Source organism: Salvelinus alpinus, chromosome 31 (assembly GCF_045679555.1).
Source record: "Salvelinus alpinus chromosome 31, SLU_Salpinus.1, whole genome shotgun sequence".
In the NCBI taxonomy this organism is placed as follows: Eukaryota; Metazoa; Chordata; class Actinopteri; order Salmoniformes; family Salmonidae; genus Salvelinus; species Salvelinus alpinus.
The window spans coordinates 30,946,788-30,969,067 of record NC_092116.1 but is presented as its reverse complement, the minus strand read 5'-3'; the positions used below and the strand labels follow the sequence as shown (position 1 = coordinate 30,969,067).

At 49.2% G+C, this 22,280-nt stretch overlaps 1 protein-coding gene across 3 annotated transcripts in view; it reads right to left on the bottom strand.

Moving 5' to 3' along the window:
• Positions 1–22,280, bottom strand: part of LOC139561273 (pyruvate carboxylase, mitochondrial-like) — a 516,102-nt gene that overhangs the window by 48,255 nt on the left and 445,567 nt on the right. For all 3 annotated transcript variants that reach the window (XM_071378258.1, XM_071378257.1, XM_071378259.1), the window contains 4 exons: positions 19,269–19,364; positions 18,916–19,064; positions 2,793–2,864; positions 1,520–1,627 (listed from right to left, as the gene is read on the bottom strand). In XM_071378258.1, coding sequence (XP_071234359.1) covers positions 1,520–1,627; positions 2,793–2,864; positions 18,916–19,064; positions 19,269–19,364 — 425 coding nt within the window. The remainder of the gene's footprint in view (positions 1–1,519; positions 1,628–2,792; positions 2,865–18,915; positions 19,065–19,268; positions 19,365–22,280) is intronic.

The window sequence follows — 22,280 nt, the reverse complement described above, 5'->3', positions numbered from 1 at the left end:
AAATATGATACTGTATTAAGGGTGGTACTGTAATAAATATGATACTGTATTAAGGGTGGTACTGTAATACGGATGGTACTGTAATATGGGTGATACTGTAATAAATATGATACTGTATTAAGGGTGGTACTGTAATAAATATGATACTGTATTAAGGGTGGTACTGTAATAAATATGATACTGTATTAAGGGTGGTACTGTAATAAATATGATACTGTATTAAGGGTAGTACTGTAATACGGATGGTACTGTAATAAGGGTGATACTGTAATAAATATGATACTGTAATAAGGGTGGTACTGTAACACGGGTGGTACTGTAATACGGATGGTACTGTAATAAGGGTGATACTGTAATAAGGGTGGTACTGTAATAGGGGTGATACTGTAATAAATACGGGTGATACTGTAATAAATATGATACTGTAACAATGGTGATACTGTAATAAGGGTGATACTGTAATAAGGGTGATACTGTAATAAGGGTGATACTGTAACAATGGTGATACTGTAATACGGGTGATATTGTAATAAATACGGGTGATACTGTAATAAGGGTGATACTGTAACAATGGTGATACTGTAATAAGGGTGGTACTGTAATAAGGGTGGTACTGTAATAAATATGATACTGTAACAATGGTGATACTGTAATAAGGGTGATACTGTAATACGGGTGATACTGTAATAAATACGGGTGATACTGTAATAAATATGATACTGTAATAACGGTGGTACTGTAATACGGGTGATACTGCAATAAGGGTGATACTGGAATAAGGGTGATACTGTAACAACGGTGATACTGTAATAATGGTGGTGCTGTAATAACGGTGATACTGTAATAATGGTGATACTTAATAAGGGTGATACTGTAATAATGGTGATACTGGGAGTGGTAGGTGATAATGGTGATACTGCAATAAGGGTGGTACTGTAATAATGTTGATACTGTAATAATGGTGATACTGTAATAACGGTGATACTGTAATAAGGGTGATACTGCAATAATGGTGATACTGTAATAATGGTGATACTGTAATAATGGCGATACTGCAATAAGGGTGGTACTGTAATAATGGTGATACTGTAATACTGGTGATACTGTAATAACGGTGATACTGTAATAAGGGTGATACTGCAATAATGGTGATACTGTAATAATGGTGATACTGTAATAACGGTGATACTGGGAGTGGTTGTTTCTTTACCACTAAACGGTTGAATGCACTGACTGTAAGGTGCTTTGGAAAAGAGTATTTGCTCGAATGTGAAATGTGTGAGTGTCTCCCTGTGTGAGTGACTCCCTGTGTGAGTGTCTCCCTGTGTGAGTGTCTCCCTGGTTGAGTGTCTCCCTGTGTGAGTGTCTCCCTGTGTGAGTGTCTCCCTGTGTGAGTGACTCCCTGTGTGAGTGTCTCCCTGTGTGAGTGTCTCCCTGTGTGAGTGACTCCCTGTGTGAGTGTCTCCCTGTGTGAGTGTCTCCCTGTGTGAGTGTCTCCCTGTGTGTGGTTGTGTGTTACCTTGGTCCTGAATGGTTCGGGGAAGCCTCCATGCGGTATCCCAATGTGTCCTTGTAGAAACTCCACCACGGACAGAGGGAAGGACAGCTCATCAGCTCTTTCCTCCACCTGAAGAACAATCACAACCACAACCACAATCACAACCACAACCACAATCACAACCACAATCACAACCACAATCACAATCACAACCACAATCACAATCACAACCACAATCACAACCACAACCACAATCACAATCACAACCACAATCACAACCACAATCACAATCACAACCACAATCACAATCACAACCACAACCACAATCACAATCACAATCACAATCACAACCACAATCACAATCACAACCACAACCACAATCACAACCACAATCACAACCACAATCACAATCACAACCACAACCACAATCACAATCACAACCACAACCACAATCACAACCACAACCACAATCACAACCACAACCACAATCACAATCACAACCACAACCACAACCACAATCACAACCACAACCACAATCACAATCACAACCACAACCACAATCACAATCACAACCACAACCACAATCACAATCACAATCACAACCACAACCACAACCACAATCACAACCACAACCACAACCACAACCACAACCACAATCACAATCACAACCACAATCACAACCACAACCACAATCACAACCACAACCACAACCACAACCACAATCACAATCACAACCACAACCACAACCACAATCACAATCACAATCACAACCACAACCACAATCACAATCACAATCACAATCACAATCACAACCACAACCACAATCACAATCACAACCACAACCACAATCACAATCACATTCAGAATCGCAACAACAATCGCAATCACAACCACAACCACAACCACAACACAATCACAACCACAACCACAATCACAATCACAATCACAACCACAATCACAATCACATTCAGAATCGCAACAACAATCACAATCACAACCACAACCACAATCACAATCACAATCACAATCACAACCACAACCACAATCACAATCACAACCACAACCACAATCACAATCACAACCACAACCACAACCACAACACAATCACAATCACAATCACAATCACAACCACAACCACAATCACAATCACAATCACAACCACAATCACAATCACAATCACAATCACAACCACAATCACAACCACAACCTTGTGGTTGACCTGGTAGAATGGTCCCGGCAATAATAAATAGACAGAAATATAATAGTGAATATATAGACAGATAAATGTACATACCTCCTCTCTCGTCAGGTTGTTCTGGACCATGAACTGAGCCAGGTCTCCTACAATCTTAGAGCTAGGAGTCACCTAGAGAGAGACGGAGGGGGGAGAGAGGGAGGGGGGAGAGAGAGATGTAGGGGGGAGAGGAAGGGGGGAGAGAGAGATGGTGGGGGGGAGAGAGAGCGAGAGAGAAAGGGGGAGAGAGAGATGGAGGGGGGAGAGAGAGATTGAGGGGGAAAGGAAGGGGGAGAGAGATGGAGGGGGAGAGAAAGAGAGATGGAGGGGGGAGAGATAGAGGAAGGGGGGAGAGATAGAGGAAGGGGGGAGAGAGAGAGATGGAGGGGGGAGAGAGAGACGGAGGGAGGAGAGAGAGAGATGGAGGGAGGAGAGAGAGAGACGGGGGGGTGAGAGAGAGAGAGATGGACGGGGGGAGAAAGAGAGACGGAGGGGGGAGAGAGAGAGACGGAGGGGGGAAGAGAGAGATGGAGGGGGAGAGAGAGAGAGATGGAGGGGGAAGAGAGAGAGATGGAGGGGGAGAGAGAGAGATGGAGGGGGAGAGAGAGAGATGGGGGGGAGAGAGAGATGGAGGGGGAGAGAGAGAGAAGGAGGGAGGGGGGAGAGATGGAGGGGGGAGAGAGATATGGAGGGAGAGAGAGAGAGATATGGAGGGGGAGAGAGAGGGATGGAGGGGGAGAGAGAGGGATGGAGGGGGAGAGAGAAAGATGGAGGGGGAGAGAGAGAGATGGAAGGGGAGGGAGAGAGATGGAGGGGGAGGGAGAGAGATGGAGGGGGAGAGAGATGGAGGGGGGAGAGAGAGAGATGGAAGGGGAGAGAGAGATGGAGAGGGGAGAGAGAGATGGAGGGAGAGAGAGAGAGACCTCAGTGTTAATACTGGGACCTCAGTGTTAATGATGGGACCTCAGTGTTAATGACGGGAACCTCAGTGTTAATGATGGGACCTCAGTGTTAATGATGGGGACCTCAGTGTTAAGAATGGGGACCTCAGTGTTAATGATTGGACCTCAGTGTTAATGATGGGACCTCAGTGTTAATGATTGGACCTCAGTGTTAATGACGGGGACCTCAGTGTTAATGATGGGGGCATCAGTGTTAATGATGGGACCTCAGTGTTAATGATGGGACCTCAGTGTTAATGATGGGGACCTCAGTGTTAATGATTGGACCTCAGTGTTAATGATGGGGGCCTCAGTGTTAAGAATGAGGACCTCAGTGTTAATGATGGGGACCTCAGTGTTAATGATGGGACCTCAGTGTTAATGATGGGGAACTCAGTGTTAATGATGGTGACCTCAGTGTTAATGATGGGGACCCCTAGGGATCTGGGTAATAGAGGAAGCTAAGCTCCTCGGAAGTGGCTCTAGGTACCTTGTGTGTGTGTGTGTGTGTGTGTGTGTGTGTGTGTGTGTGTGTGTGTGTGTGTGTGTGTGTGTGTGTGTGTGTGTGTGTGTGTGTGTGTGTGTGTGTGTGTGTGTGTGTGTGTGTGTGTGTGTGTGTGTGTGTGTGTGTTTGTGTGTGTGTCTCATCAATTCCCTATAATCCCTTCATCCTATAGCTAAAACTGTAACCACAGAACTATACTATATAATTACCGTTGTAAAGACTGCTATACCTTCTCTCTTCCTCATTCACCATCTTCTCTTCCCTCTTTCTCTCCTCACGTCTCTCCCCCTCTCTCTCTCCCTCTCTTTCTCTCCACCTCCCTCCCTCCCTCCCTCCCTCCCTCCCTCCCTCCCTCCCTCCCTCCCTCCCTCCCTCCCTCCCTCCCTCCCTCCCTCCACCATCTCTCTTTCTCTACACCATCTCTCTTTCTCTCCATCCGTCTCTGTTATTTCACAGTAATCACAGCTGTCCCCCAGTCCCTTTCTCTGTTTCTCTTTCTTCTTTCCCTCATTCTCTCCTCATTTCCACTGTGTCCTCCAGTCTAAACTATAGTGACTTATTGGACCCTAAACACCTCTTAACAGCTCTCTCCCTGTCTCCCTGTCTCCCTCTCTCACTCCCTCCCTCCCTCTCTTTCCCTCTCTCCCTGTCTCCCTCTCTCCCTGTCTTCCTCTCTCACTCCCTCCCTTCCTCTCTTTCCCTCTCTCCCTGTCTCCCTCTCTCCCTGTCTTCCTCTCTCCCTGTCTCCCTCTCTCCCTCTCTTTCCCTCTCTCCCTGTCTCCCTCTCTCCCTGTCTCCCTCTCTCACTCCCTCCCTCCCTCTCTTTCCCTCTCTCCCTGTCTCCCTCTCTCCCTGTCTTCCTCTCTCCCTGTCTCCCTCTCTCCCTCTCTTTCCCTCTCTCCCTGTCTCCCTCTCTCCCTGTCTCCCTCTCTCCCTCTCTCCCTGTCTCCCTCTCTCCCTCTCTTTCCCTCTCTCACTGTCTCCCTCTCTCCCTGTCTCCCTGTCTCCCTCTCTCCCTGTCTCCCTCTCTCCCTGTCTCCCTCTCTCCCTGTCTCCCTCTCTCCCTCTCTCCCTCTCTTTCCCTCTCTCCCTGTCTCCCTCTCTCCCTGTCTTCCTCTCTCACTGTCTCCCTCTCTCACTGTCTCCCTCTCTCCCTGTCTTCCTCTCTCACTGTCTCCCTCTCTCCCTCTCTTTCCCTCTTTCCCTCTCTCACTGTCTCCCTCTCTCCCTCTCTTTCCCTCTCTCCCTCTCTTTCTCTCTCTCCCTGTCTTCCTCTCTCTCTCACTCCCTCCCTCCCTCAATTCAATTTCAATTTAAGGGCTTTTTTGGTATGGGAAACATATGTTAACATTGCCAAAGCAAGTGAGGTAGATAATATACAAAAGTGAAATAAACAATACAAATGAACAGTAAATATTACACTCACAGAAGTTCCAAAAGAATAAAGACATTTCAACTGTCATATTATGTCTATATACAGTTTTGTAACGATGTGCAAATAGTTAAAGTACAAAAGGGAAAATGAAATGAACATCAATATGGATTGTATTTACAATGGTGTTTGTTCTTCACTAGTTGCCCTTTTCTCTTGGCAACAGGTCACAAATCTTGCTGTAACGGCACACTTGCTGTTTGTGTACACGGATTTTATAATGTTTTACCCCCAACACCACTTACCATAAATTTGTATAGTAGACCCTCATGCCAAATTGAGTCAAAGCTTTTTTGAAATCAACAAAGCATGAGAAGACTTTGCCTTTGTTTTGGTTTGTTTGTTACTCAGTTAGGGTGTGCAGAGTGAATACGTGGTCTGTCGTATGGTGTTTTTGGTAAAAAGCCAATTTGACATTTGCTCAGTATATTGTTTTCACTGAGGAAATGTACAAGTCTGCTGTTAAAACATCTTATGGTTAGGGGGCAGTATTCGGAAGTTTGGATGGCTGAGGTGCCCAAAGCAAACTGCCTGTTAGAAACTGGGATATACATATGCATGGTAGTATTGGATAGAAAACACTCTAAAGTTTCTAAAACTGTTAAAATAATGTCTGTGAGTATAACAGAACTGATTTGGCAGGCGAAACCCCGAGGACAATCCATCCAGGTTTTTTTGTTGTTGTTGAGGTCATTGGACTTTACAATATCTTTCTTTGGGGAAGCTGAATTATTAGGACCCAGGTTGCAGTTCCTATGGCTTCCACTAGATGTCAACAGTCTTTAGAAATTGTTCAATGTTTAAAAAAAAAATGTATGAAGAAGTAGTCGTATTCTTTCTAAGTGTCACTCAGGTGGACTCTATTCGTGAATGAGAGCGCACTCCGTGTTGTTTTTCTCCGGGTATTGGAAGCAGTTTATTCCGTCTTAAATTTTATTGATTATTTACGTTTTAGGGTATCTGAGGTTGGATTAGAAATGTTGTTTGAAATGTTTGGACCAAGTTTACAGGTAACTTATTAGATACTTTGTAGTCATGTTGGGCGATTTGGAACCGGTGTATTTCTGAATCAAACGAGCCAAATAAACTGACATTTTTTTGGGATATAAAGAAGGACTTTATCGAACAAAACGACGATTCATTGTGTAACTGAGACTTTTAAGATTGCAAAAAGATGAAGATCTTCAAAGGTAAGCAATTTATTTTATCGCTATTTCTGACTTTCGTGATGCATCTGTTTGGTTGGAAAATGTTTTTCATGCTTTTGTATGTGGGGCGCTGTCCTCAGATAATCGCATGGTGTGCTTTCGCCGTAAAACCTTTTTAAAATCTGACAAAGCTGCTGGATTAACAAGAACTTCATCTTTAAACCGATGTATAACACTTGTATTTTTTATGAATGTTTCTTATGACTATTTCTGTATTTTGAATTTGGCGCTCTGCAATTTCACTGGATGTTGTCGAGGTGGGTCGCTAGCGGAACGACTGCACCAGAAAGGTAAATGATAACGCAGAAGATTTTCCCAAGGTTGCTGTTGACGCATTTCCCACGGTAGTTATTTGGGTCAAATTTGTCTCGTCTTTTGTGGATTGGGGTTATCAGTCCTTGGTTCCAAATATTTGGTAAGATGCCAGAGCTAAGGATGATGTTAAAGAGTTTAAGTGCAGCCAATTGGATTTTGTGGACTGTATATTTTATAATTTCATTGAGGATACCATCAACACGACAGGCTTTTTTGGGTTGGAAGGGTTTGTATTCTGTCCTGTAGTTCGGGTCAATGTAATTGGAGAATCCAGTGGGTTCTGGTAGTCTTTAATAGTTGATTCTAAGATACGTAATTGATCATGTGTATATTTTAGCATTTTGTTCTTTGTTATAGAGACAAAAAGATTGGAGAAGTGGTTTATCCATACATCCCTATTTTGGATAGATAACTCTTCATGTTGTTTGTTTAATTTTTTCAAATTTTCTATGGATTCTTCAATTACATTGAGCTGATTACTGAAGTGCTGTTCCTTCTTTTTCCATAGTGTATTTCTGTATTGTTTTAGTGATTCACCATAGTGAAGGCGTAGTGATTCACCATAGTGAAGGCGTAGGCGTCTTTCTCTCTCTCTCTCTCTCTCTCTCTCTCTCTCTCTCTCTCTCTCTCTCTCTCTCTCTCTCTCTCTCTCTCTCTCTCTCTCTCTCTCTCTCTCTCTCTCTCTCTCTCTATTCCTCTCTCTCTCTCTCTATTCCTCTCTCTCTATTCCTCTCTCTCTATTCCTCTCTCTATTCCTCTCTCTCTATTCCTCTCTCTCTCTCTCTATTCCTCTCTCTCTATTGTGAGAGAGAGAGAGAGTGAGGGAAGGAGGGAGAGATGACAAAGAGAGCGAGCAGAGGGAGAGAGAGGAGAGAGAGAGAGAGAGAGAGAGAGAGAGAGAGAGAGAGAGAGAGAGAGAGAGAGGGAGAGATGAAAAAGAGAGCGAGTAGAGGGAGAGAGAGGAGAGAGAGATGAAAAAGAGAGCGAGTAGAGGGAGAGAGAGGAGAGAGAGAGATGAAAAAGAGAGCGAGCAGAGGGAGAGAGAGGAGAGAGAGAGAGAGAGAGAGAGAGAGAGAGAGAGAGAGAGAGAGAGAGAGAGAGAGAGAGAGAGATGAAAAAGAGAGCGAGCAGAGGGAGAGAGAGGAGAGAGAGAGAGAGAGTGGATTTAGCATTAATCTGTGATCGTTTTGGCTCAGGGAGATGGGAGCAACAAGTTAGCACCAAACGCTGAGGAAGCATCTCATTGAGGATGTGTTTGTGTTGTCAGAGAAGAGAGGAAATGAGAGAGGGAAGGGGAAAAAGGGAGGGGATAGATGGAGGAGAGGGGGGAGAAAGGAGAGGAGAGGGGGGAAAGAGGAGAAGAGGGGGGGAGAAAGAAGACGAGAGGAGAGAAGAGAAGAGAGAAAGGAGAGGAGAGGAGAGGAGAGGAAAGAATGAGAAGGAGGAGAAAGGAGAGGAGAGAGGGAGGAGGGGAGGCATGATGAGAGAAACTTTCTGTCCAAAAATGAAAAGTGAATCCATGCTTTTGTCACTTCTAGATTAGACTACGGCAATGCTCTACTTTCCGGCTACCCGGATAAAGCCACTAAATAATCTTCAGTTAGTGCTAAACACGGCTACTAGAATCTGGACTAGAACCAAACAATGTGATCATATTACTCCAGTGCTAGCCTCCCTACACTGGCTTCCTGTTAAGGCAAGGGCTGAGGTTTTCAAGGTTTTACTGCTAACCTACAAAGCATTACATGGGCTTGCTCCTACCTATCTTTCCGATTTGGTCCTGCCGTACATACCTACACGTACGCTACAGTCACAAGACGCAGGCCTCCTTATTGTCCCTAGAATTTCTAAGCAAACAGCTGGAGGCAGGGCTTTCTCCTATAGAGCTCCATTTTTATGGAATGGTCTGCCTATCCATGTGAGAGACGCAGAATCGGTCTCGACGTTTAAATTTGTACATCTCTTCAATAGGTCATATGATTGAGTGTAGTCTGGCCCAGGAGTGTGAAGGTGAACGGAAAGGCACTGGAGCGACGAACCGCCCTTGCTGTCTCTGCCTGGCCGGTTCCCCTCTCTCCACTGGGATTCTCTGCCTCTAACCCTATTACAGGGGCTGAGTCATTGGCTTACTGGTGCTCTTTCATGCCGTTCCTGGGAGGGGTGCGTCACTTGAGTGGGTTGAGTCACTGACGTGATCTTCCTGTCCGGGTTGGCGCCCCCTCAGGTTCGTGCTGTGGCAGAGATCTACGTGGGCTATACTCAGCATCATCTCAAGGTAGGAAGTTGGTGGTCTGTTGATATCCTTATTGTGGTGTGGGGCTTTGGCAAAGTGGGTGGGGTTATATCCTGCCTGGTTGGCCCTGTCCGGGGGTATCATCGGATGGGGCCACAGTGTCTCCTGACCCCTCCTGTCTCAGCCTCCAGTATTTATGCTGCAGTAGTTTATGTGTTGGGGGGCTAGGGTCAGTCTGTTATATCTGGAGTAATTCTCCTGTCTTATCTGGTGTCCTGTGTGAATTTAAGTATGCTCTCTCTAATTCTCTCTCCCTCCCGGAGGACCTGATCCCTAGGACCATAACTCAGGATTACCTGGCATGATGGCCCCTTGCTGTCCCCAGTCCACCTGGTCGTGCTGCTGCTCCAGTTTCAACTGTTCTGCCTGCGGCTATGGATCCCTGACCTGTTCACTGGACGTGCTACCTTGTCCCGGACCTGTTGTTTTCATCTCTCTCGCTCTCTACCGCACCTGCTGTCTCGAACTCTCAATGATCGGCTATGAAAAGCCAACTGACATTTACTCCTGAGGTGCTGACCTGTTGCACCCTCTATAACCACTGTGATTATTATTATCTGACCCTGCTGGTCATCTATGAACGTTTGAACATCTTGGCCATGTTCTGTTACAATCTCCACCCGGCACAGCCAGAAGAGGACTGGCCACACCTCAGAGCCTGGTTCCTCTCTAGGTTTCTTCCTAGGTTCCAGCATTTCTAGGGAGTTTTTCCTAGCCACCGTGCTTCTACACCTGCATTGCAAATACATTTGATTGACGAGAGGGATGACAGAAGGCATGATGAGAGGGAGGAGAGAAGGCACAATGAGAGGGAGAAGAGAAGGCATGATGAGAGGGAGGAGAGAAGGCATGATGAGAGGGAGGAGAGAAGGCATGATGAGAGGGAGAAGAGAAGGCACGATGAGAGGGAGAAGAGAAGGCACAATGAGAGGGAGGAGAGAAGGCATGATGAGAGGGAGGAGAGAAGGCATGATGAGAGGGAGGAGAGAAGGCATGATGAGAGGGAGGAGAGAAGGCACGATGAGAGGGATGAGAGAAGTCACAATGAGAGGGAGGAGAGAAGTCACAATGAGAGGGAGGAGAGAAGGCATGATGAGAGGGAGGAGAGAAGGCATGATGAGAGGGAGGAGAGAAGGCATGATGAGAGGGAGGAGAGAAGGCATGATGAGAGGGAGAAGAGAAGGCATGATGAGAGGGAGGAGAGAAGGCATAATGAGAGGGAGAAGAGAAGGCGTGATGAGAGGGAGGAGAGAAGACACAATGAGAGGGAGGAGAGAAGGCATGATGAGAGGGAGGAGAGAAGGCACAATGAGAGGGAGTAAGAGAAGGCATGATGAGAGGGAGAAGAGAAGGCATGATGAGAGGGAGAAGAGAAGGCACAATGAGAGGGAGGAGAGAAGGCATGATGAGAGGGAGGAGAGAAGGCATGATGAGAGGGAGGAGAGAAGGCATGATGAGAGGGAGGAGAGAAGTCATGATGAGAGGGAGGAGAGAAGGCATGATGAGAGGGAGGAGAGAAGGCATAATGAGAGGGAGAAGAGAAGGCATGATGAGAGGGAGGAGAGAAGGCATGATGAGAGGGAGAAGAGAAGGCATGATGAGAGGGAGGAGAGAAGGCATGATGAGAGGGAGAAGAGAAGGCATGATGAGAGGGAGGAGAGAAGGCATGATGAGAGGGAGAAGAGAAGGCATGATGAGAGGGAGGAGAGAAGGCATAATGAGAGGGAGAAGAGAAGGCGTGATGAGAGGGAGGAGAGAAGACACAATGAGAGGGAGGAGAGAAGGCGTGATGAGAGGGAGGAGAGAAGACACAATGAGAGGGAGGAGAGAAGGCATGATGAGAGGGAGAAGAGAAGGCATGATGAGAGGGAGAAGAGAAGGCATGATGAGAGGGAGGAGAGAAGGCATAATGAGAGGGAGAAGAGAAGGCGTGATGAGAGGGAGGAGAGAAGACACAATGAGAGGGAGGAGAGAAGGCATGATGAGAGGGAGGAGAGAAGGCATGATGAGAGGGAGGAGAGAAGGCACAATGAGAGGGAGGAGAGAAGGCACGATGAGAGGGAGAAGAGAAGGCATGATGAGAGGGAGGAGAGAAGGCATGATGAGAGGGAGGAGAGAAGGCACGATGAGAGGGAGAAGAGAAGGCATAATGAGAGGGAGGAGCGAAGTCATGATGAGAGGGAGGAGAGAAGACACGATGAGAGGGAGGAGAGAAGGCATAATGAGAGGGAGGAGAGAAGGCATGATGAGAGGGAGGAGAGAAGGCACAATGAGAGGGAGGAGAGAAGGCGTGATGAGAGGGAGGAGAGAAGGCATGATGAGAGGGAGGAGAGAAGGCATGATGAGAGGGAGAAGAGAAGGCACAATGAGAGGGAGGAGAGAAGGCACGATGAGAGGGAGGAGAGAAGGCGTGATGAGAGGGAGGAGAGAAGGCATGATGAGAGGGAGGAGAGAAGTCACAATGAGAGGGAGGAGAGAAGGCATGATGAGAGGGAGGAGAGAAGGCACAATGAGAGGGAGGAGAGAAGTCACAATGAGAGGGAGGAGAGAAGGCATGATGAGAGGGAGGAGAGAAGGCATGATGAGAGGGAGGAGAGAAGGCATGACGAGAGGGAGGAGAGAAGGCATGATGAGAGGGAGGAGAGAAGGCAAGATGAGAGGGAGGAGAGAAGGCAAGATGAGAGGGAGGAGAGAAGGCATGATGAGAGGGAGAAGAGAAGGCATGATGAGAGGGAGGAGAGAAGGCATGATGAGAGGGAGGAGAGATGGCAAGATGAGAGGGAGGGAGAGAAGTCATGATGAGAGGGAGGAGAGAAGGCACGATGAGAGGGAGAAGAGAAGGCACGATGAGAGGGAGGAGAGAAGGCATGATGAGAGGGAGAAGAGAAGGCACGATGAGAGGGAGGAGAGAAGGCATGATGAGAAGGAGGAGAGAAGGCATGATGAGAGGGAGGAGAGAAGGCATAATGAGAGGGAGAAGAGAAGGCGTGATGAGAGGGAGGAGAGAAGGCATGATGAGAGGGAGAAGAGAAGGCATGATGAGAGGGAGGAGAGAAGGCATGATGAGAGGGAGAAGAGAAGGCATGATGAGAGGGAGGAGAGAAGGCATAATGAGAGGGAGAAGAGAAGGCGTGATGAGAGGGAGGAGAGAAGACACAATGAGAGGGAGGAGAGAAGGCGTGATGAGAGGGAGGAGAGAAGACACAATGAGAGGGAGGAGAGAAGGCATGATGAGAGGGAGAAGAGAAGGCATGATGAGAGGGAGAAGAGAAGGCATGATGAGAGGGAGGAGAGAAGGCATAATGAGAGGGAGAAGAGAAGGCGTGATGAGAGGGAGGAGAGAAGACACAATGAGAGGGAGGAGAGAAGGCATGATGAGAGGGAGGAGAGAAGGCATGATGAGAGGGAGGAGAGAAGGCACAATGAGAGGGAGGAGAGAAGGCACGATGAGAGGGAGAAGAGAAGGCATGATGAGAGGGAGGAGAGAAGGCATGATGAGAGGGAGGAGAGAAGGCACGATGAGAGGGAGAAGAGAAGGCATAATGAGAGGGAGGAGCGAAGTCATGATGAGAGGGAGGAGAGAAGACACGATGAGAGGGAGGAGAGAAGGCATAATGAGAGGGAGGAGAGAAGGCATGATGAGAGGGAGGAGAGAAGGCACAATGAGAGGGAGGAGAGAAGGCGTGATGAGAGGGAGGAGAGAAGACATGATGAGAGGGAGGAGAGAAGGCATGATGAGAGGGAGAAGAGAAGGCACAATGAGAGGGAGGAGAGAAGGCGTGATGAGAGGGAGGAGAGAAGGCATGATGAGAGGGAGGAGAGAAGTCACGATGAGAGGGAGGAGAGAAGGCATGATGAGAGGGAGGAGAGAAGGCACGATGAGAGGGAGGAGAGAAGTCACAATGAGAGGGAGGAGAGAAGGCATGATGAGAGGGAGGAGAGAAGGCATGATGAGAGGGAGGAGAGAAGGCATGACGAGAGGGAGGAGAGAAGACATGATGAGAGGGAGGAGAGAAGGCAAGATGAGAGGGAGGAGAGAAGGCAAGATGAGAGGGAGGAGAGAAGGCATGATGAGAGGGAGAAGAGAAGGCATGATGAGAGGGAGGAGAGAAGGCATGATGAGAGGGAGGAGAGATGGCATGATGAGAGGGAGGAGAGAAGGCATGATGAGAGGGAGGAGAGATGGCAAGATGAGAGGGAGGGAGAGAAGTCATGATGAGAGGGAGGAGAGAAGGCACGATGAGAGGGAGAAGAGAAGGCACGATGAGAGGGAGGAGAGAAGGCATGATGAGAGGGAGGAGAGATGGCATGATGAGAGGGAGAAGAGAAGGCATGATGAGAGGGAGAAGAGAAGGCATGATGAGAGGGAGGAGAGAAGTCACAATGAGAGGGAGGAGAGAAGGCACGATGAGAGGGAGAAGAGAAGGCACGATGAGAGGGAGGAGAGAAGGCATGATGAGAGGGAGAAGAGAAGGCACGATGAGAGGGAGGAGAGAAGGCACGATGAGAGGGAGGAGAGAAGGCATGATGAGAGGGAGAAGAGAAGGCACGATGAGAGGGAGGAGAGAAGGCATGATGAGAAGGAGGAGAGAAGGCATGATGAGAGGGAGGAGAGAAGGCATGATGAGAGGGAGAAGAGAAGGCATGATGAGAGGGAGGAGAGAAGGCATGATGAGAAGGAGGAGAGAAGGCATGATGAGAGGGAGGAGAGAAGGCATGATGAGAGGGAGAAGAGAAGGCATGATGAGAGGGAGAAGAGAAGGCATGATGAGAGGGAGAAGAGAAGGCATGATGAGAGGGAGAAGAGAAGGCATGATGAGAGGGAGGAGAGAAGGCATAATGAGAGGGAGAAGAGAAGGTGTGATGAGAGGGAGGAGAGAAGACACAATGAGAGGGAGGAGAGAAGGCATGATGAGAGGGAGGAGAGAAGGCATGATGAGAGGGAGGAGAGAAGGCACAATGAGAGGGAGGAGAGAAGGCACGATGAGAGGGAGAAGAGAAGGCATGATGAGAGGGAGGAGAGAAGGCATGATGAGAGGGAGGAGAGAAGGCACGATGAGAGGGAGAAGAGAAGGCATAATGAGAGGGAGGAGCGAAGTCATGATGAGAGGGAGGAGAGAAGACACGATGAGAGGGAGGAGAGAAGGCATAATGAGAGGGAGGAGAGAAGGCATGATGAGAGGGAGGAGAGAAGGCACAATGAGAGGGAGGAGAGAAGGCGTGATGAGAGGGAGGAGAGAAGGCATGATGAGAGGGAGGAGAGAAGGCATGATGAGAGGGAGAAGAGAAGGCACAATGAGAGGGAGGAGAGAAGGCACGATGAGAGGGAGGAGAGAAGGCGTGATGAGAGGGAGGAGAGAAGGCATGATGAGAGGGAGGAGAGAAGTCACAATGAGAGGGAGGAGAGAAGGCATGATGAGAGGGAGGAGAGAAGGCACAATGAGAGGGAGGAGAGAAGTCACAATGAGAGGGAGGAGAGAAGGCATGATGAGAGGGAGGAGAGAAGGCATGATGAGAGGGAGGAGAGAAGGCATGACGAGAGGGAGGAGAGAAGGCATGATGAGAGGGAGGAGAGAAGGCAAGATGAGAGGGAGGAGAGAAGGCAAGATGAGAGGGAGGAGAGAAGGCATGATGAGAGGGAGAAGAGAAGGCATGATGAGAGGGAGGAGAGAAGGCATGATGAGAGGGAGGAGAGATGGCAAGATGAGAGGGAGGGAGAGAAGTCATGATGAGAGGGAGGAGAGAAGGCACGATGAGAGGGAGAAGAGAAGGCACGATGAGAGGGAGGAGAGAAGGCATGATGAGAGGGAGAAGAGAAGGCACGATGAGAGGGAGGAGAGAAGGCATGATGAGAAGGAGGAGAGAAGGCATGATGAGAGGGAGGAGAGAAGGCATAATGAGAGGGAGAAGAGAAGGCGTGATGAGAGGGAGGAGAGAAGGCATGATGAGAGGGAGAAGAGAAGGCATGATGAGAGGGAGGAGAGAAGGCATGATGAGAGGGAGAAGAGAAGGCATGATGAGAGGGAGGAGAGAAGGCATAATGAGAGGGAGAAGAGAAGGCGTGATGAGAGGGAGGAGAGAAGACACAATGAGAGGGAGGAGAGAAGGCGTGATGAGAGGGAGGAGAGAAGACACAATGAGAGGGAGGAGAGAAGGCATGATGAGAGGGAGAAGAGAAGGCATGATGAGAGGGAGAAGAGAAGGCATGATGAGAGGGAGGAGAGAAGGCATGATGAGAGGGAGAAGAGAAGGCATGATGAGAGGGAGGAGAGAAGACACAATGAGAGGGAGGAGAGAAGGCATGATGAGAGGGAGGAGAGAAGGCATGATGAGAGGGAGGAGAGAAGGCACAATGAGAGGGAGGAGAGAAGGCATGATGAGAGGGAGAAGAGAAGGCATGATGAGAGGGAGGAGAGAAGGCATGATGAGAGGGAGGAGAGAAGGCACGATGAGAGGGAGAAGAGAAGGCATAATGAGAGGGAGGAGCGAAGTCATGATGAGAGGGAGGAGAGAAGACACGATGAGAGGGAGGAGAGAAGGCATAATGAGAGGGAGGAGAGAAGGCATGATGAGAGGGAGGAGAGAAGGCACAATGAGAGGGAGAAGAGAAGTCATGATGAGAGAAGGCATGATGAGAGGGAGGAGAAAAGGCATGATGAGAGGGAGAAGAGAGAAGGAGAACAATAGATCTTACATTTCAGATGCAGAAAGTGGTAAAGATTTTAAACAAATTGAAACAAACAGAGACTAAGACCCCAGACAGACTACAGACACAAACACTATCAATTCAAGGACATGCATTATAACACGTCCCAGTCACCCACACAGTGAACACCCTGGTCAACTCCACAGAAGAAGTGCCCTCACTGGAGAATATGGTGCCATTTTCAGACAGCGTGAGCTTGGAGTTTCCCCCAGTGTCACACCTACAGTAAAAACTACAAGTCTTATATCTTATATCCAGGCTTCCGCACGGCAAGAGGTACAGGAGCGACAAGTCTTGGACCAAGTCTAAGCAGCCACCTCCCCACCCCTTCCCCTTCTCCCTCTAGGACCAAGTCTAGGTAACAACCTCCCTTCCCCCTCTCGCTCTAGGACCAAGTCTAGGTAACAACCTCCCCACCCCTTCCCCTTCTCCCTCTAGGACCAAGTCTAGGTAACAACCTCCCCACCCCTTCCCCTTCTCCCTCTAGGACCAAGTCTAGGTAACAACCTCCCCACCCCTTCCCCCTCTAGGACCAAGTCTAGGTAACATCCTCCCTTTCCCCCTCCCTCTCCCTCTAGGACCAATTCTAGGTAACAACCTCCTCACCCCTTCCCCTTCCCCCTCTAGGACCAAGTCTAGGTAACAACCTCCCCACCCCTTCCCCTTCTCCCTCTAGGACCAAGTCTAGGTAACAACCTCCCCACCCCTTCCCCTTCTCCCTCTAGGACCAAGTCTAGGTAACAACCTCCCCACCCCTTCCCCCTCTAGGACCAAGTCTAGGTAACATCCTCCCTTTCCCCCTCCCTCTCCCTCTAGGACCAAGTCTAGGTAACATCCTCCCTTTCCCCCTCCCTCTCCCTCTAGGACCAATTCTAGGTAACAACCTACCCACCCCTTCCCCTTCTCCCTCTAGGACCAAGTCTAGGTAACAACCTCCCCACCCCTTCCCCCTCTAGGACCAAGTCTAGGTAACAACCTCCCCACCCCTTCCCCCTCTAGGACCAAGTCTAGGTAACATCCTCCCTTTCCACCTCCCTCTCCCTCTAGGACCAAGTCTAGGTAACAACCTCCCTTCTCCCTCTCCCTCTAGGACCAAGTCTAGGTAACAACCTCCCCACCCCTTCCCCCTCTAGGACCAAGTCTAGGTAACAACCTCCCCACCCCTTCCCCCTCTAGGACCAAGTCTAGGTAACATCCTCCCTTTCCCCCTCCCTCTCCCTCTAGGACCAAGTCTAGGTAACAACCTCCCTTCTCCCTCTCCCTCTAGGACCAAGTCTAGGTAACAACCTCCCTTCCCCCTCTCCCTCTTGGACCAAGTCTAGGTAACAACCTCCCTTCTCCCTCTCCCTCTAGGACCAAGTCTAGGTAACAACCTCCCTTCCCCCTCTCCCTCTAGGACCAAGTCTAGGTAACAACCTCCCTTCCCCCTCTCCCTCTAGGACCAAGTCTAGGTAACAACCTCCCTTCCCCCTCTCCCTCTCCCTCTAGGACCAAGTCTAGGTAACAACCTCCTCACCCCTTCCCCCTCTCCCTCTAGGACCAAGTCTAGGTAACAACCTCCCCACCCCTTCCCCCTCTCCCTCTAGGACCAATTCTAGGTAACAACCTCCCCACCCCTTCCCCCTCTCCCTCTAGGACCAAGTCTAGGTAACAACCTCCCTTCCCCCTCTCCCTCTAGGACCAAGTCTAGGTAACAACCTCCCCACCCCTTCCCCCTCTCCCTCTAGGACCAAGTCTAGGTAACAACCTCCCCACCCCTTCCCCTTCTCCCTCTAGGACCAAGTCTAGGTAACAACCTCCCCACCCCTTCCCCCTCTCCCTCTAGGACCAAGTCTAGGTAACAACCTCCCCACCCCTTCCCCTTCCCCCTCTAGGACCAAGTCTAGGTAACATCCTCCCTTTCCCCCTCCCTCTCCCTCTAGGACCAAGTCTAGGAAACAACCTCCCTACCCCCTCTCCCTCTAGGACCATGTCTAGGTAACAACCTCCCCACCCCTTCCCCTTCCCCCTCTAGGACCAAGTCTAGGTAACATCCTCCCTTTCCCCCTCCCTCTCCCTCTAGGACCATGTCTAGGTAACAACCTCCTCACCCCTTCCCCTTCTCCCTCTAGGACCAAGTCTAGGTAACAACCTCCCTTCCCCCTCTCCCTCTAGGACCAAGTCTAGGTAACAACCTCCCTACCCCCTCCCCCTCTCCCTCTAGGACCAAGTCTAGGTAACAACCTCCCCACCCCTTCCCCTTCTCCCTCTAGGACCAAGTCTAGGTAACAACCTCCCCACCCCTTCCCCTTCTCCCTCTAGGACCAAGTCTAGGTAACAACCTCCCCACCCCTTCTCCCTCTAGGACCAAGTCTAGGTAACAACCTCCCCACCCCTTCCCCCTCTAGGACCAAGTCTAGGTAACATCCTCCCTTTCCCCCTCCCTCTCCCTCTAGGACCAAGTCTAGGTAACAACCTCCTCACCCCTTCCCCCTCTCCCTCTAGGACCAAGTCTAGGTAACAACCTCCCCACCCCTTCCCCCTCTCCCTCTAGGACCAATTCTAGGTAACAACCTCCCCACCCCTTCCCCTTCCCCCTCTAGGACCAAGTCTAGGTAACATCCTCCCTTTCCCCCTCCCTCTCCCTCTAGGACCAAGTCTAGGTAACAACCTCCCTACCCCCTCTCCCTCTCCCTCTATGACCAAGTCTAGGTAACAACCTCCCTACCCCCTCTCCCTCTCCCTCTAGGACCAAGTCTAGGTAGTTGTTACCTAGACTCCCCTCTCCCTTCATCTCTCATTACCTTGATCAGATCCCCCAGTAGTTTGTTAGCCTCTGAGTAGGACTTCTTGACTTGTTTAAACTTGTTTCCCAGCCCCATGCTGTGGGCCTGGAAGTGAAGGTTGGTGTACTGACCGCCTGGAATCTCATTCTCATACACATCAGCGTTACCTGGAGCGAGAGAGAGAGAGAGACAGGAGGTGAGTGTGTACGTGTGTGTGTGTGTGTGTGTGTGTGTGAAATTTGATTGTTTTATTCAAATGTGTGTGTGTGTGAGAGGGAGACAGAAAGAAAGAGAGAGAATAGTGTGTATGTGTCCGTTTAAGAGTACTCGTGTGTCTGTGTAGTCTATGTGTGTGTGTGTCCATGTCTTACCTGACTTCATGGTAGCAGTGCAGTCAAAGGGAGCATACAGCCCTCTAGTCACCTCCCAGTACTCACTATAATCAAACACCTTCTGTAAGGCAATACCTGGGATGGAGGGGGGAAGAGAGAGAGAGAGAGAGAGAGAGAGAGAGAGAGAGAGAGAGAGAGAGAGAGAGAGAGAGAGACAGAGAGAGACAGAGAGAGAGAGAGAGAGAGAGAGAGAGAGAGAGAGAGAGAGAGAGAGAGAGAGAGAGAGAGAGAGAGAGAGAGAGAGAGAGAGAGAGAGAGAGAGAGAGAGAGAGAGAGAGAGAGAGAGAGAGAGAGAGAGACAGAGAGAGAGAGAGAGAGAGAGATGTGTTATGAGTCTGTGTATGGTATTGTTCAGGCATTTCGCTCAAGAGTGACTTCGAAATGGACGTCGTTGTTAGAATGTTGTGGACGGGGCTGGCAGAGGGGCGTGAACCCATGACTCTGGATCAGAACGTTGTGGACGGGGCTGGCAGAGGGGCGTGAACCCATGACTCTGGATCAGAACGTTGTGGACGGGGCTGGCAGAGGGGCGTGAACCCATGACTCTGGATCAGAACGTTGTGGACGGGGCTGGCAGAGGGGCGTGAACCCATGACTCTGGATCAGAACGTTGTGGACGGGGCTGGCAGAGGGGCGTGAACCCATGACTCTGGATCAGAACGTTGTGGACGGGGCTGGCAGAGGGGCGTGAACCCATGACTCTGGATCAGAACGTGGTGGACGGGGCTGGCAGAGGGGCGTGAACGCATGACTCTGGATCAGAACGAGAAACAGAACGACTCTGAGCAGGAGGAGGAAGAGGAGGAGGAGGAGGAGCAGGAGGAGTCAAACCCAGGGTGGCAAAAACACATCTGGAGCAAACTCCTAAATTTGACGTAAAGAGAAACGTGGATAAATGTCTAATTCTACAGTGAGACTGTGAGACCTAGTTGGTTTGTGTATGAGTGTGTGTGTGTGTGTGTGTGTGTGTGAGCGCCTCTGTGTGTGTGTGTGTCTGCTTGCCTCTGTGGGTGTGGGTGTTGTCAGCCATGTCTCCCGGTTGAGTGGTCTGCAGTGAAAACTGTCTCGTCAAATGAGCTGATAACAGATACAGCACGGCTTGAATAAATAATGCACAATATCACTCGGACGGTGTGTGCGTGCGTGTGTACGTTTGTGTGTGTGTGTATGTGTACAGTATGTGTTTGTATGTGTGTGTCTATGAGAGTGTGTGTGTGTGTGTGTGCACTGTTACAGCTGTCAAGCTAAATAAACTGACATCTTCTAGACAACTCAATTAACCAGCTCTGCTCTGCACACACACACAGAGAGGCACTCACACACACACTACATACACACTGCACACACACCAACAAGATCTCATAGTCTTACTGCAGACTGAGACGTTTATCCAAGTTGCTGAAAACATTTCAAACACATTTCAAAGTGTTTTTGACATTCTTGCCAAATGTATGACCATATTAGAGACACATATTTCCCTCAGATTACACAGATCCACAAAGAATTAGAAAAACAAACCCAATTTTGATAAACTCCCATATCTACTGGGTGAAATACCACAGTGTGACATCACAGCAGCAAGATGTGTGACCTGTTACCACAAGAAAAGGTCAACCAGTGAAGAACAAACACCATTGTAAATACAACCCATATTTATGTTTATTTATTTTCACTTTTGTACTTTAACTATTTGCACAACACTGTATATAGACATATGACATTTGAAATGTCTTTATTCTTTTGGAACTTTTGTGTGATGTTTACCGTTTATTTGTTATTGTTTATTTCAATGTTGTTTATGATCTATTTCACACGCTTTGGCAATGGTGTGTGCAATGTCGGGAAACGCCTTCAAAACCATCCACTAGGGGCAACAGTGAGCGTTATTACCACCAGGAAGGCTCGGGTTTTGGCCACCAGGGTGGGCGAAAGGCGGAATCCTGTGACTCAGAAGGTTGTACGTACTAAATCAGACGTTTTGCAGAAACAGAACGAGTTTACACAGAGTTTCAAAAACACATCGACAATTTGACGTTTAGATCAACTTGGATAAACGTCAAAGTTAGCAGGTGAGACTGTGAGAGCTTGTTGGTGTGTGTGTGTGTGTGTGTGTGTCTGTGTGTGTGTGTGTGTGTGTGTGTGTGTGTGTGTGTGTGTGTGTGTGTGTGTGTGTGTGTGTGTGTGTGTGTGTGTGTGTGTGTGTGTGTGTGTGTGTTTGTGTGTGTGTGTGTATGTGTGTGTGTGTGTTTGGGTGCCCCTGTGTGTGTGTCTGTTTGATGAGAGAGATGGGAGGAATGCAAATGATTTAAACGCTAACACAAGAGCAACATCATCACTCAGGTGTGAAGCCACGGGGAGATTTGGATCCTTCCTCTCTTGTCAGGTGTGACAGGGTGGGGATTTGGGATATTTCCCCAAGCCATCACTCTATCTCCATCTACCTCCCTCCCTCCAACCCCCATTCTGACTCCCTCCCTCCCCCATTCTGACTCCCTCCCTCCAACCCCCATTCTGACTCCCTCCCTCCCTCCCCCATTCTGACTCCCTCCCTCCCTTCCCTCTCTTCTGTCAGTAACACTGTAAATGATTGTGCAAACATCTCTCCATGCCATTCCTCATTACACATACTCACCTCTCCTCTCCTCCCTCTCCCCTTCCTTCCTCTCCTCTCCTCCCTCCCCCTTCACCCTCTACTCTCCTCTCCCCCCTCTCCCCTTCTGCCTCATCTCTCCTCGCTCTAACCTTCTGCCTCTCCCCTCCTCCCTCTCCCCTTCTGCCTCTCCTCTCCCCCCTCTCCCCTTCTGCCTCTCCCCTCCTCCCTCTCCCCTTCTGCCTCTCCTCTCCTCCCACTCCCCTTCTGCCTCTCCTCTCCTCCCACTCCCCTTCTGCCTCTCCTCTCCTCCCTCTCCCCTTCTGCCTCTCCCCTCCTCCCTCTCCCCTTCTGCCTCTCCCCTCCTCCCTCTCCCCTTCTGCCTCTCCCCTCCTCCCTCT